Raw genomic sequence first — 13,544 nt, 5'->3', positions numbered from 1 at the left:
TCAGATATGTTTTTATGTCAATGGAGAAAACAAAACAAGACTTTTTTGATAAGGTCAAGTGTTTGGTGTGAATACGTCAGAACTTTTAACCCTCCCATCTCCAGATATCTCGAATAGACTGCCATCAGTCTGAGAAATAAAATAGCAGTAAGAGAGGACATCCAGTCCTTTGCATTTACTCCACAGCTCAATATGATCATGGCTGATCATCCAGCTCAATATGCTCCCTATAACCTTTGATCTCATTTGCCCTAAAGAACTATAATTAACTCCTTCTTGAAAATATTCAATGTTTTGATCTCAAATATTTTCTGCTGCAGAGAATTCCACAGGCTCACTACTCTGGGTGGAGATTGCTGCATCTTCTTCCAAAATTGCCTACCCTGTACCCTTAGATTGTAATGCCTGGTTGTGGTCTCCCCAGTCATCGGGGAAATGTTTCTCAAGTTTACCCAGTCTAGTCCAGTAAGGAAATCAACACTCCATTCAAATAATTGGCCTTCCTGATCTTGCTACCAAAGGGGATAACCTCACATTTATCCACATCACACTTCATCTGCCATGCATTTATCCACTCACTCAATTTGTCCAAATCATAATGAAGCATCTCTACATCCTGCTCATAGTTCACCCTGCCTCTCAGCTTTACGTTGTCTGCTAATCTGTCGATATTTCATTTACTTCTTTCAGCCAAATCATTCTTATATATGTGAAATGTTGGGGACCAAGCACCGAGCCCTGCATATTCCCACTAGTCACTGGCTAAAATTCAGTAAATGAGCTGTTAATTCTGACCATTTCTTGTCTGCCAACCATTTTGCTATCTATGTCAGAGCACTGTCCCTAATTTTGTGTGCTTTAACCTAATTAGCGTACAAAGTAGAGTTTACAAGCTAAGTATAATAGGGTTAACATAAACCCTAACTCTATGCTCATCTATTTCTTCACTAGCTGCTCAACTACAGTAACCTTTCTAGAGGTCAAAAACAGTAAACCTCACCTTGCAGAAGTTGGCCAACTAAGGTAACAAAACACATTTTGCCCTCTTCTGGAAAAGCCACTATTTGCATGTTACTGAATTAAATGTCCTGGTCTCAGAACTTATTCAATTTATCTATATAAATTAACAAAAAGTTTCCAAGATTTTAACATACTCCTACAAATTGCACCTGAGCATGATGTAGGACTTGAAAAGAGTTTTGTATAAAGAATTTTCTAAGGTTTATGCAGGTCACGAAGCCTTGTACATAGTGACTTCACAATCAGGTCCACAGGTGCATAAGTGCACTTTACAACTGATAAATTCTGGCAAAGAAAACGACAACTGTATGGCATTTGTAGACCTCATTTTCATTGCGTAATGGTAAAAACTAGGTCCTTAACCAAATTCTGTTTAAAAAAAAAGTCACCTAGGGAGTACTGTCTGTCGATTTTAAAAGAGGCTGTTTGGAACTAAGATATCTGGCATGTTTAGAGATATATTGTTCTCTCGAAAGTTCTCCAGGCATTTTCTGGTACATGTAATTGCAATACGCAAAGTAGTAAGAATAGGTATTCCTTGCCCATTTCCAAACCTTCTGGATACTTTAGATGAATAATTGGTGATAATCTACTAGGTCCAGGCACAGCTGAACTTTGCAGTATAAATCTATCCAAAATGTGTTTAAACATGCTACAGCACAGATCACATCTATTGCAAGAGTTGTGCAGATCATATCTCGGATAGGGTTAGCATTTCCTGAACAAGTGAACTGCATCGCGCACAAAACTTGTGTGTTATTAGTTCATTCTGAGATATCCCAGAATATGTGCCATGATACAATATATTCCACAATATATATTGTATTAATGAATGAGAGATACAGTGGTTGTTTTCAGTCCATTGGCTAATGATTCTCCGAATAGTGTCCTCAATTATCTTGCAGATTAACTTTTGCAAATGATTTTACTGACTAACTTTGATGAGTTGTTTATAAACAGAATGGTCAGTATATGCCTGATTTCCAAATGGAAACCCTCATGCATTGTCTAAATACAAGTCTTAAATTAATGAATGGCTGATCAGAGAATAATCTTTAATTTTCTATGAAATAGGTTTTAGAAAATTACATTTTCGTGAATCCCAATACTTCATAAAAATTTTTGATGTTAAAAAAAATTGCCAAACTTTACTGACTGAAATATAAAACATTATTTTTGTTCTTTCCTGCCAATGTTCATTTGAGAGAAAATGTGTGCATGTGATGGAGTGAGACTTTATCTGAAAGGAAGTAAATGTTCACTTATCTCCAAATCTAAGAGTGACTAAGTGCATAACAATTATACATTAAAGTATGTTGTACTTATAGAGAAATTGCCAAGCTTAGGCCTGTTTACTCAGACTGAGATGCATTTGACATTTACTGTAGCTCCAATTCCTTAAATACTGGAATATTTTGCAGCTTTCACAATGCATTACCTTTCGTATTCCACGTGCAGAGCTGCTTCCTTCCTGGAAACATTTAAAAGCTATAGTTATTGCAATATTCAGCAATTTGAGATTTAAAAAATATGTTTTCTACTCCTGATGCTTACTTAAAAAAATTATCCAGGTTTCTCCTAACTGTGCTTATTCTGACCCATGATTTTACATTGTCCACCCTTGAAACATCTCTGTACCTAACTACAGTTCACACTGTTGGCTCTCAGATTAGCGCCTCATTTTCTTATATATGTCTAAATTAGAAGGTTCCCTGGTTCCATAAAAGTGGAATGTATCCAAGTAACTAAAGGCATTTTACTTGACTTTGCAGCGAAAACTGCAAGATAAAGGATGTTTTTTGAATAGGATTAGATTAGATTAGATTAGGTTCCCTACAGTGTGGAAGCAGGACCCTTTGGCCCAACAAGTCCACACCCTCCTGCTGAAGAGCAACCCACCCAGACCCATTCCCCTACATTTACCCCTGCACCTAACACTACGGGCAATTTAGCATGGCCAATTCACCTAACCTGCACATCTTTGGATTGTGGGAGGAAACCAGAGCCCCTATCGAAAATTAGGAAAACGACAGAATATTTGAAGCGATGTAAAGAACTTGCAGAGATTTTGGAGCAGAATGTAATTCTTGAAATGAAATATAGTTTGATTGCATGCTTTTCTAACAATTCGTAACTAATGCATCTTAAAGTACTCTATCAGTATCATACTTCAGGTAGATTAGTAAAAAGAAAGAGAGAGTCTGACCGAAGATGAATATTGAAATGTATGATGTGAATAAAGCAGAATTGATTAATGTAGTCAGGTATTCTGTTAATATTGGTGATTACATTCATGGCTCATTGAACAGATCTCTATGACCATATTTATTGATAACGTTTGTGCTCAGTGCTTAGCTGTACTTTTCTTACTCACTAATATACTCAAATGAAACCTATTGCAAAGGTCTTGGCATTTCACATTATATTCACCTGAAGAAAGTTCTTGCAAGATTATGAAAAAAACAAGTGCCCTTACATTTTGTTAATTTTACCAATGTACTTAACAGGTAGTTAATGTAATTGTTTCTGTACATTTTCTGTAGGAAATTCAGTATCATCGTAACTGGAATCTGAAGGCTGTGAAGATTTGGACTTAGGACTTTTGGGCAATGCCTTTGAACGTGGCTTTTGATTCCTTGTTGGCTTTTCTGTGGTATCACGCTTCCTAAAATGTTGAAGAAAAAGTTTAAAGTAATAATTTCACAGTTCATGCTTTCTGAGAAATGGCTTTAAAAGATTAAAAGAATTTTTTTTTACCTTCCCCTGAAAAAATGCAAGTAGATAAGGAAACCTATAACAATGAGGAGAAACAGTACTACAATACATCCAGAAGTTAGAAATGAAGATGGAGGAGAATTGGTGTCTGCAGAGAGAAACAAAAATGCTAATTTAGAAATTACTTTCCTTCACCAAAATGCAAAGAATAAGTAATATCAAGAACTCAATATGAACAAAGTAAGCTAAGCTTTTTTTTCCATTACTTGCATCGAAAAAGAAATTACATTGAAAATTTCTAGTGAAATACTTACGAATGAAATGTTGACAGTTCTCTCCAGAATATCCTGAGAAGCAAATACAAACGTATCCTAGAGTACTCTCCGGTTCCATAACACACTTTCCATTGTTCATGCATAGATGATTATTGCAGCCATGTTGGTCGTTGATTGCTAAAAAGATGAATTTCAAAATAAGAATGGAAATCAATTTTACTACAGAGTGATTTTGATTTTCTTCCTTGTTTACTATAGCCCCAAAATAGGATGAGTAAATGAAACTCGAAACTCCAGACTTTGAGTGGCAAATACAGTGCCACTTGAGCAGAGAAGCAAAGATTATGAAAGGACCTATTTCAATTAGATTTCTGTCCTTTTCATGTCCCATTGATAAATTAAGATAAAATGTACACTTGATCCATTGTGACACTGTTTCAAGATATCAAGTATTCCAAGAAAGCTTACGTAACACAGCCATATGTATGTACAATACGTATGTAGTAAAACAGAGAAAAAAAAATCTTTGTTGTGTATTCATAATTGTCCTCATCTAATCAAAAGAGAGAGAGAATAAAAAGTCTAGCCTCATCTTCATCTTCCTTGAATCAAACTTTAAGTAATGTGTGCTTAAAACATCTATTTGGTGGCAAATCTGCAGTAAGCCTGAACTCCAAAGGGGAGGAAAGAGCGACAGCCCTTGACATCAAGGCTACATTTAATGGCATGGAATCAAGAACCCTAGTAAGATTAGAGTCAATGGGAATCAGGAGAAAAAAAAGCTACACTGGTTAGTCATATCTAGTAAAAACAAAAGGAAGTCAGTTGTGGTTGCTGATGATCATTCATCTCCAGAACATTTTCAGTTTCAAGGTAGTTTCAGGGTAGAGTCCTAGGTCCAACCATCATCGGCTGCCTACATGACCATCCAATCAAAGGGAAGTTTCGATGTTTGCTGATGATTGCACAATTTTCAGCACCATTTGCAATTCCTCAGGTACTGAAGCAGTCATGTCCCAATGCAAGAAGACCTAGACGACATCCAGGCTTGGGTTGACAAGTATGACATGAAGGTTACTTGCTACAAGTGCTAAGCAATTACCATCTTCAACAAGAGAAAATCTAACCATTGTCCCTTGACATTCAATGGCATTACTGTAACTGAATTGCCCACTATCAACATCTTAAGTGTTACTGTTAGGCAGAAGTGGGTACTGCAGATGCTGGAGATTAGAGTCAAGATAAGAGTGATGCTGGAAAAGCACAGCAGGTCAGGCAGCATCCGAGGAGCAGGAAAATCAACGTTTTGGGCAAAAGCTCTCCTGATGAAGGGCTTTTGCCTGAAACATCGATTTCCTGCTCCTCAGATGCTGCCTGACCTGCTGTACCTTTCCAGCGCCACTCTAACCTAGATGTTACTACTGAAAAGCAACTCAAGTAAACTAGCCATATAAATACTACGGGTACTAGATGCTGGGAATCCTGCAGCAGTAATTCTATAACTCTCGACTCCCCAAGGGCTGTCCACCACCTCGAAGCCACAAGTCAGAAGTGCGTTGGGATATTCTCTACTTGACTGGATTAATGCGGCTCCAACCATAATCAAGAAGCTTGACACCACCTAGGACAAGGCAGCCAGCTTGATTGTTGCCATACGCTTAAACATGCACTGTCTCCATAACCATCACAAAGTTGTAACAGTACATACCATCTTCAAAATGCACTACCGAAATTCACCAAGACTCCATTGATAGCACCTTCAAAACCCAAAACCATATAGAATGGCAAGGACAGCACAGACGTGTTAATAAAACCTCCTGCAAGTTCCAAACCACTTACCATCTGTACTTGGAAATATATCACTGTTTCCTGTGACTGCACTTCAGAGATTCAAGAAGAGAGCTCACCAGCACCTTCTCAAGGGTGACTAAGAAAGGGCAACAGATGCTGGCCAAGCCAGCAAAGCCTACATCCCCCACATTAGAAAAACAAATCCCTGTATCTGTGCTCAAAATCTGTTCTTGAGTTAATGAAGGCAACTGTGAATTCTCAGTGCTATTCTCTTCCCATAAAAGACTGCATTTCTTGTATATTGTGCTTGACTATCCCTTGAAGAATATGTACCCAGAAAAGCAGCCATCTAGTATCAGTAGAGCAATAGTGCTACAACTTCGCAAATTATTCCCTGCTTGAATTTTGAAACAACTTAAAAGAATTAATGTTAAATAATGATTTGTCTATTTTGTGCAAATGCCTATTCTTTTATATCATTTTTATGTTAATGGATGAAAATATTTCTACACTGCTGTCAAATATTTAGCACTGATGCATTAAAACACAAAATACATCTGGGGCAGGAACTTCCCTGCATATTTTAAAAATATCACTCAATGAGATTTTCCCTTGAACAGTGAACCTATGGATAGATGACAAAGAAACTGCAATTAAGGATGACACGAGGGCTCTCAAAATTCTTGTTCTATTCAGAGGGCTTTCAGCTTGACTATACACACCTGAAGAACATTCGCTTACAAGTCGTCTTTGAGTTGGGTAAGCATTTCTGGCATCATGCTTTTATTTGGGAAGCTTGACTTGATCGATCCAGCCGATGAAGACTGGACCCAGTGTATGGAAAGAATGTGATTTTATTTACAGGCAAATGACATTGGAGTAGATGAAAAGCATTGAGAAATGGTTTTGACTGCTTTCATACCTGCAACATTTTATTAGGGTCTAACTTTGCCAGAGGCACCAGACATTAAAGTCTTCCAAGAGTTGACTGATTTGGTTAAGGAATATTACGACTCCAAACCTAGTCTACTTCTGAGAAGCTATTGGTTTTATTTGTTATTCAAGAACTAGGGAAATCAGTATAAGGATTTTTGAAAAGGTAAGGACAACTGGTAGAGTCAGATGATTTTGGGTTAATCCTGAATAAATGCTAAGACATCGTTTGGTATGTGGGATTAATGACATTACCATGCACCTACTAGCTGAAGCCCAATTGGACTTTGAATAGGCACTACAATTGGCTTTGTCATTAGAAAATGTGGCAAGTGGAACATGGGAGCCACAGGGCATCCCAATGGAAGTGGACACCCTCATCTGTCTGACTGAGCTTGGGGAATACCACTTGAGGGTAGGCAATCACAGAGCCTCATGCAGGGCATATCCTGAGCAGAGGGACCCTAGGTCAGCCCACATCAAAACCCCACACCAAAGCCGAGCCTCAGCCAAATTGCTTAAAAATTCTTCAGGATCTGGGCCAACTAGTCATTACAGTTGCTGTCAGTCTGTGGACTTGAGACAGCAAAGGAGTCCTATAAGGCCTGACTTGAGTAAGAGAACTCATAGGCCGGTATCTAGGGGAGTGCATGCTCTGGGAAGTCCACCAGAGCTAAAATTGCTTGGAAACCTCCAAATCAGAAGCAATTAAAATTAATGACTGGTTAAATGGTCACCCAGTTTTCATGGGAGGTCAATACTGGTGCAGCTGTATCAGTGGATGCAGAATCAGTTTTTAACAAGATTCACTCTGGATTCTAACCCTTATGTTTGCACAAGGCCTTGGTCAGATTGAGAATGTACACCGTATGATGTTGGTTTTGGGGTCTTATAAGAAATAGTTGATGTTTGTCATTGATTGTAGTAAGAGGTTCAAGCTCACGAATTAGTGGAGAAAGATTCACCTTGATTGGTTCAACGTTTTTGATTAGAAAACAGCTGTCTGAGTGAATCCCTAATTAAATACCCACATACTTTTCAGGATTGGATACAGTTGCATTGGTGAGACAGTGCCCAGAATGCCAACAAGGACAAAAATTGCTGTGAGCAGTGCCTCCACATTTGTGGGAATGGATGGGTAAACCCTGGACTCCATTACATGACCAATGCTAAAAATGGTCTCTCAGCATCTCATTCAGGGTTGTGCAAATCAATGTGTGTGTATGATAGCCAGAATGGCTATGCCAGCCACATGCTTTCTCCAAGTGAGAGAGACAGTTTACTTCAGGGGAAGAAGTTTGGTGCAGGAACCAAGGAAATGGCCCTGCATAGGTATGAGGCGAGGTCAGGGCCATGACATACAAAGTTTGCATAGATGAGGCAGTCCTGAACAAGCAAGTGGATCACCTGAAAGCCGCTACCTTGCAAAAGGAGCAGGCGCAAAAGAGCTGGCCCCTCAGAAAAGCCTGTCAGAAACAGTGAGTTCTTCCTATCCGTATTGAGTTGAGGAAACCTCAGAGTCAGATGGATGCAGCCTCGATACCATTACCACGAGAAGAGGAGGAAACTCCCAAGATGCTCTGAACACAAGAGATGGGCAATAGTCCAATCAAGAAACCATATCTGGATTAAAACAGCCTAGAAGAAGCTACCAGAGCAAGACAGGCCTACATCCCTGGATTGGGGAGAGGTGTGTATGTAGTCATTGGATCAGGTGGATCTTATTGAGTATGAGATCCTTTATGAGAACCTGGGCCAATTGGGGAGCCCTGGCTGACAGACATAAACAGGAGATTCTGACTCTGAGCTGGCTGGTCACAGTCAGTGTATTATGCACATGTAAATAAAGGGTGACTTGATGATAGAATACTGACCTTTGTGCAGTTATTTCAGGTCCCCTCCTCAAAGGGCAGCCTGTCTACTGCTAGATTCAGCAAGGCAAATAGGGCTTCTAAACACTGTCCAGATCTGTGTATGTGTCAGTTGCTGGCTAGTAAACTTTACTGTTGCATGGTCACTCAGAAATCCCAGGGCTTAAGAGACCATTAATTGGGACACTTGGCTACCCACTGAATGTAGGCTGGTAGCCACGCTATACCTTCACCCTTAAATCCATCTCATGGAAAATGACTTAGAGACAGAATGGAGTTGAGGAAACAGCAGGCAGACTGATGTGAAATTGTGCATTTGTTGAATTCCATTCCTAACACTAAACACCCAGCCCTTGGATTCTGGACATATGGGAAAATAGGAACTTGGGACTCAAGCTAAGTGCAAAGGAAATCATAACATAGATCATCCAAAGCATGTGTGTAATTTTATCTCAAAAAAGTGACTTCTTGTTTTGGGTGGGATGTTAAATTTTACTTTCCTCCAACATGCCCATTTTCTTTTAATAAAGTTGAAATGAGGGATGGGATGAGGAGAGATAGTCTGGTTGATGATCAGTTCACTCAAGAGTAATGATGGCCATTTAAAGATGGTAATGAGACTCTACCTTATATTAAATCTAGATTTCAAAGTAATTCTGATTCACTGGTTTCTTAAGCCATGGCAGCTAACGGGAAAGCACAGCTTTGTGAAAAACGTGTTTTTATTGCTTGTGGAAAAGATAGTATGAATGCTTCCTCAAAGTCCATGACTCCCCCTTACGTAGGGATTAGTGACCACCCTTCACAATCAAGGTGCATGTTCCCTCCCTTCTCCTTATATCTTCAATGCAACAATAATCAAGTTTCTTTTATGGCAGGCTAGCTTTTGGTTAGGAAATATGCTTGGAAGCAAAATGGCAAAACAGCAGAAAGAAAAAAAACTGGACTTTCTGTTTTGTTCACCAAATATCCTCTCCACTGCTGTCAAAAGCAGCTTTAATGTATCAGGGCTTTTAAGTCATTGATTGTACATCACTGACCACTCACCATCCTAACTTCAAAATAGTGGCACTAAAGAAGAAGGAATAAAAGTCAAAATTCTGGAATTCCTTCTTGAATGGCATTGTAGGTATATCTATGGCAGGTGGATTGTATCAGTTCAAGGCAGCAGCTCACCAAAACCTTCTCAAGGGCAACTAGGGATGGGCCACAAATGCTGGCCATGCACTGAAGTACACATCCCATGAGTGATTTTAAGTGTTGTGCCTCTGAAGAAGCAAGGAATTAACTTTCCCCCGGAATTAAAGTCCTCAAGGTTGCACCTACCAAGAGTTTCCAGCCTATCCAGATGCTGTGGCTGTTGCTAGTACCATAGCCACTTGAAATTTCAGATCGAGGAGGGACATAATGATGGGTGGGTGATGGTAGGAGGGGTGTTGTAAGGAGCTCAGAGAACGGGGTGGTGGGTGTCAGGATTGAGATATGGGGATGGTTTTTCAGCACCCACCAATCAATTATCTGTACTGAGATCAGAAACTAAGTATTGCTCAATAATTGAATTACCCTACAGCTAAAGTAGAGGTTAGGCAGCTTGGACAAAAAGAACAAGATAAAGAACATTGTCACCCTTGCCATCGACAGGAAGAATTTCATAGTAATCAGTGGTGAGAGTTCAGAATTGGGACTTCAGAATTTGTTTACATGCCATTCTTGTAAATTACATTGCTCAGGCACTCACAGCTTGCTTTACATAACCATACCTTAAACATGAACCTTTTATATTTTATTTGTTCCTTTGTATGAAGACTCATGGTTTAAAATTTAGCTCAGTTGGTAGTGAAAGGTAAGGAATATGGGCTCAGGTCACACAATAGGTAACTATTTTCTCTTTAAATATTTTCAAATTACTGTTTTGCTTATAAATAGTACTTTACCAGACAATGTGTCCTAAAATGAATATTACATAATCAACTCACATCTGTGTCCATTGGATGTTGGGAATTTCACTTACTGAACCGTGCTAATTATTCATAATCACAGTTTATTGAATTTTCAGAAGCCTGTTCTCCAGAGAAGGCAGTTGATAAGTAGACTAGATACAAGAATTAGTATTTGAGCAATAACAGGCTGAAGAATGGCTAACTTGAACCATCTTATTACAAGCAACTGGCACTGACAAAGTGTACATAAACATTTGAAAAGTGCTCCCTTTGGTATTGTGGCTTAATAAACACAACCAAAGATAATTGTGCAAATAGAGATCTTCCTTACAGCAGGCCATTATATTACATTGCTAGGAGAATCCCTTAATTTACCTTAATGGGTAAATAACTACTTTCTTAAAAGTTCTTGAAACCAATATAAAGCAAGCAAAATGTCCACTTTTAATGTTGCTTTATAATCGTCATTATACAACACTGACTTATGCAGCTGGATAGTAAAGGGTACGTGCATACAGCTTTGAGACTGGGTGGCTCATTAAAACTGCATTCAAGTAGCTTCGAAATCGATGTTTCGGGCAAACGCCCTTCATCAGGAATAAAGCCTGATGAAGGGCTTTTGCCCGAAACATCGATTTCGAAGCTACTTGGATGCTGCCTGAACTGCTGTGCTCTGCCAGCACCACTAATCCAGAATCTGGTTTCCAGCATCTGCAGTCATTGTTTTTACCTGGCTCATTAAAACTGGCAGCTTATCATTTACTACATGATGAAGTATCGGGAGATATGGACAATCTGCTTAAAACATTGGATCAGGAATTGGGACTAGAAATCTCTATAGAAACGTGGAATGACATTTGGGAAAACGCTAGAAGAATCACCATCTGTAACAGAACTCAGGCTATCCAGCTGAAGATACTTCATAGGGCCCATATAGCACCGGATCGATTGGCAAAATTTAAAGGTAGGGGCATCTCCAATGTGTCCCAAATGTAAAATAGAGGTGGGTACTCTTGTACATTGTCTATGGACCTGTCATAAGATCCATAGATACTGGACTAAAGTAGCAAGTGCCCTGACAGAAATTTTAGGAACGGAAATTAAAGTGGACCCTGTATCTCTCCTTTTGGGCTTTTTGAACCTTCCCTCCCTGGATATGCATGGGAAGAGACTATTTTCTATTCTCTCTTTCTGTGCAAGGAAAAATATTTTGGTAAACTGGGTGGCTGAGGGCCCCCCTGGACTTTCAAATTGGCACAGATTAATTATGGAATGTATTCCCTTTGACTTCCTTACAAATAAGGTGCACCGAAAGACCGAATTATTTTATAAAACATGGCAGCCCTTCTTGAATTATATGAATACAGATATTTCAGCTATCCTAACAAGGGCTTTTATTTAATTGAGATTACGAACCTGGCTGGTCCGGGGCCCCTTGGGAGAAGAATCCCGCACGAATACGGGTTTTGTTACATTTGATGTACATTTGATGTAAACTTGTACAAATGTTAAATTTCTAATAAAAATATCACAAAAAAACTGGTAGTTTATCAGGAAAGCAGCTTTACCCTGCTGTCTTCCACACTGTTATGTGTTAGTCTGTGAGCAAGCAACCACTTAGAAAAGTTAGATTGAGCCATTATGACATAATGAGCAATTAGAATGACATGAATTTTCAACTTGAACTTCAGATCCAAGGGTTTCTTGCACTCTCTGAAAATAACCAGTGAAACAAGGCAAGGATGCAGTAGCAATTGAGAATGCTGAAACCATAAGCGAAAAAAAATCACAAATGTTTAATATGCTCAGCTCATTTCTTGTGGGAAAGTGTTTGTTTGGAATGACTTAAGGAGCTAAACCATATAGATTCCTTCAACATTTTGAAGATGTCACCCACACCTCAGTAGCTTGGAGGTCTGACTATCAGATTAGCGGTCAAAAAGTGTAGTGCTGGAATAGCACAGCCTGTCAGGCAGCATGCGAAGAGCAGGAGGAATGGACATTTTGAGCATAAGCTCTTCAGGAATGTTCAAATTCCTGATGAAGAAATTATCCTTGTAACGTTGACTCTCCTGCTCCTCAGATGCTGTCTGACCTGCTGTGCTTTTCCAGCACTATACTTTTTGACTCTGATCTCCAGCATCTGCAGTCCTCACTTTCTCCTATCAGATTAGCATGTGTACTAATGAAATGTTTTTAAAGTGTCTTTGGAAGGCCTGTATTTATTGCCCATTCCTAATCACTTTAAAAGCTTTTAAAAGGTACTGTTGCTTTGATAGTCTTAAGTGACTGCAAGCAGCTTCAGCTGAGAATACCAATAACCTGTTATACATAGACTTGTAGCTGCACAGGGGAGAGAAAGAGAGAGAGAGAGAGAGAAGGGATTAGAAGATAGATACAATGCACAGGCAGCCATCTGGCATTTGGTTTACATGGCAGTGGATAAAGTTTCTCCAATGTTGAAACACTCATCTCTTAGCAGGCTCAGAGTTGTTTCAAGTGCTAGCCTGCTGAAACAAGTCCCACTATCAGCTGGACCCAGGCAGCTACTTTGATGCTTTCAATCTGCAGCAGTTTACCTTCTGAAACATTTTAAGATCTGAAACTAGTTTAACTGGCTGAAATCTTGGACACCAGGGATACCCTTTTAAAATGTGATTGACAACATTACTCAGAAATCCAAGAGATGTGTCCCTTTCTCAAGCATGTCATTGACGTGTCAGATGTGCTGCAGATGCCTGGACATGTCTAGAGGTGCTCTTCAGAACGTAGCAGTCTCCAGAAATGGTCATAACAGTACTGAATAATGAGATCTGCAGGAGAACCAAGCTGCAAAATGTAGAGCTTCAGGCAATTCAAAGGAGAATGATGTAGAAGATGACAAGGAGGCGATGGAAGAAAATGAAATAAATGAGGAGGGGGAGGAAATCCAGGCAATGCGCCACCAACAATACACATGGCTTTCCAGGATGGCCAAATTATTGCAAGGTTCACGAAGT

The 13,544-nt window shown here is 39.4% G+C and overlaps 1 protein-coding gene across 1 annotated transcript in view; it reads right to left on the bottom strand.

Moving 5' to 3' along the window:
• The window catches only part of LOC140479499 (uncharacterized), a 60,366-nt gene that overhangs the window by 33,201 nt on the left and 13,621 nt on the right, over positions 1 to 13,544 (bottom strand). Inside the window, exons 3-5 of the mRNA XM_072573329.1 lie at positions 4,050 to 4,187; positions 3,778 to 3,883; positions 3,585 to 3,685 (exon numbers count right to left, since the gene is read on the bottom strand). Coding sequence (XP_072429430.1) covers positions 3,585 to 3,685; positions 3,778 to 3,883; positions 4,050 to 4,187 — 345 coding nt within the window. The remainder of the gene's footprint in view (positions 1 to 3,584; positions 3,686 to 3,777; positions 3,884 to 4,049; positions 4,188 to 13,544) is intronic.

The sequence above is a fragment of the Chiloscyllium punctatum genome, chromosome 7 (assembly GCF_047496795.1).
Source record: "Chiloscyllium punctatum isolate Juve2018m chromosome 7, sChiPun1.3, whole genome shotgun sequence".
NCBI lineage: Eukaryota > Metazoa > Chordata > Chondrichthyes > Orectolobiformes > Hemiscylliidae > Chiloscyllium > Chiloscyllium punctatum.
Note: the sequence above shows the minus strand (reverse complement) of the source record. Positions and strands in the feature narration are given on the sequence as shown.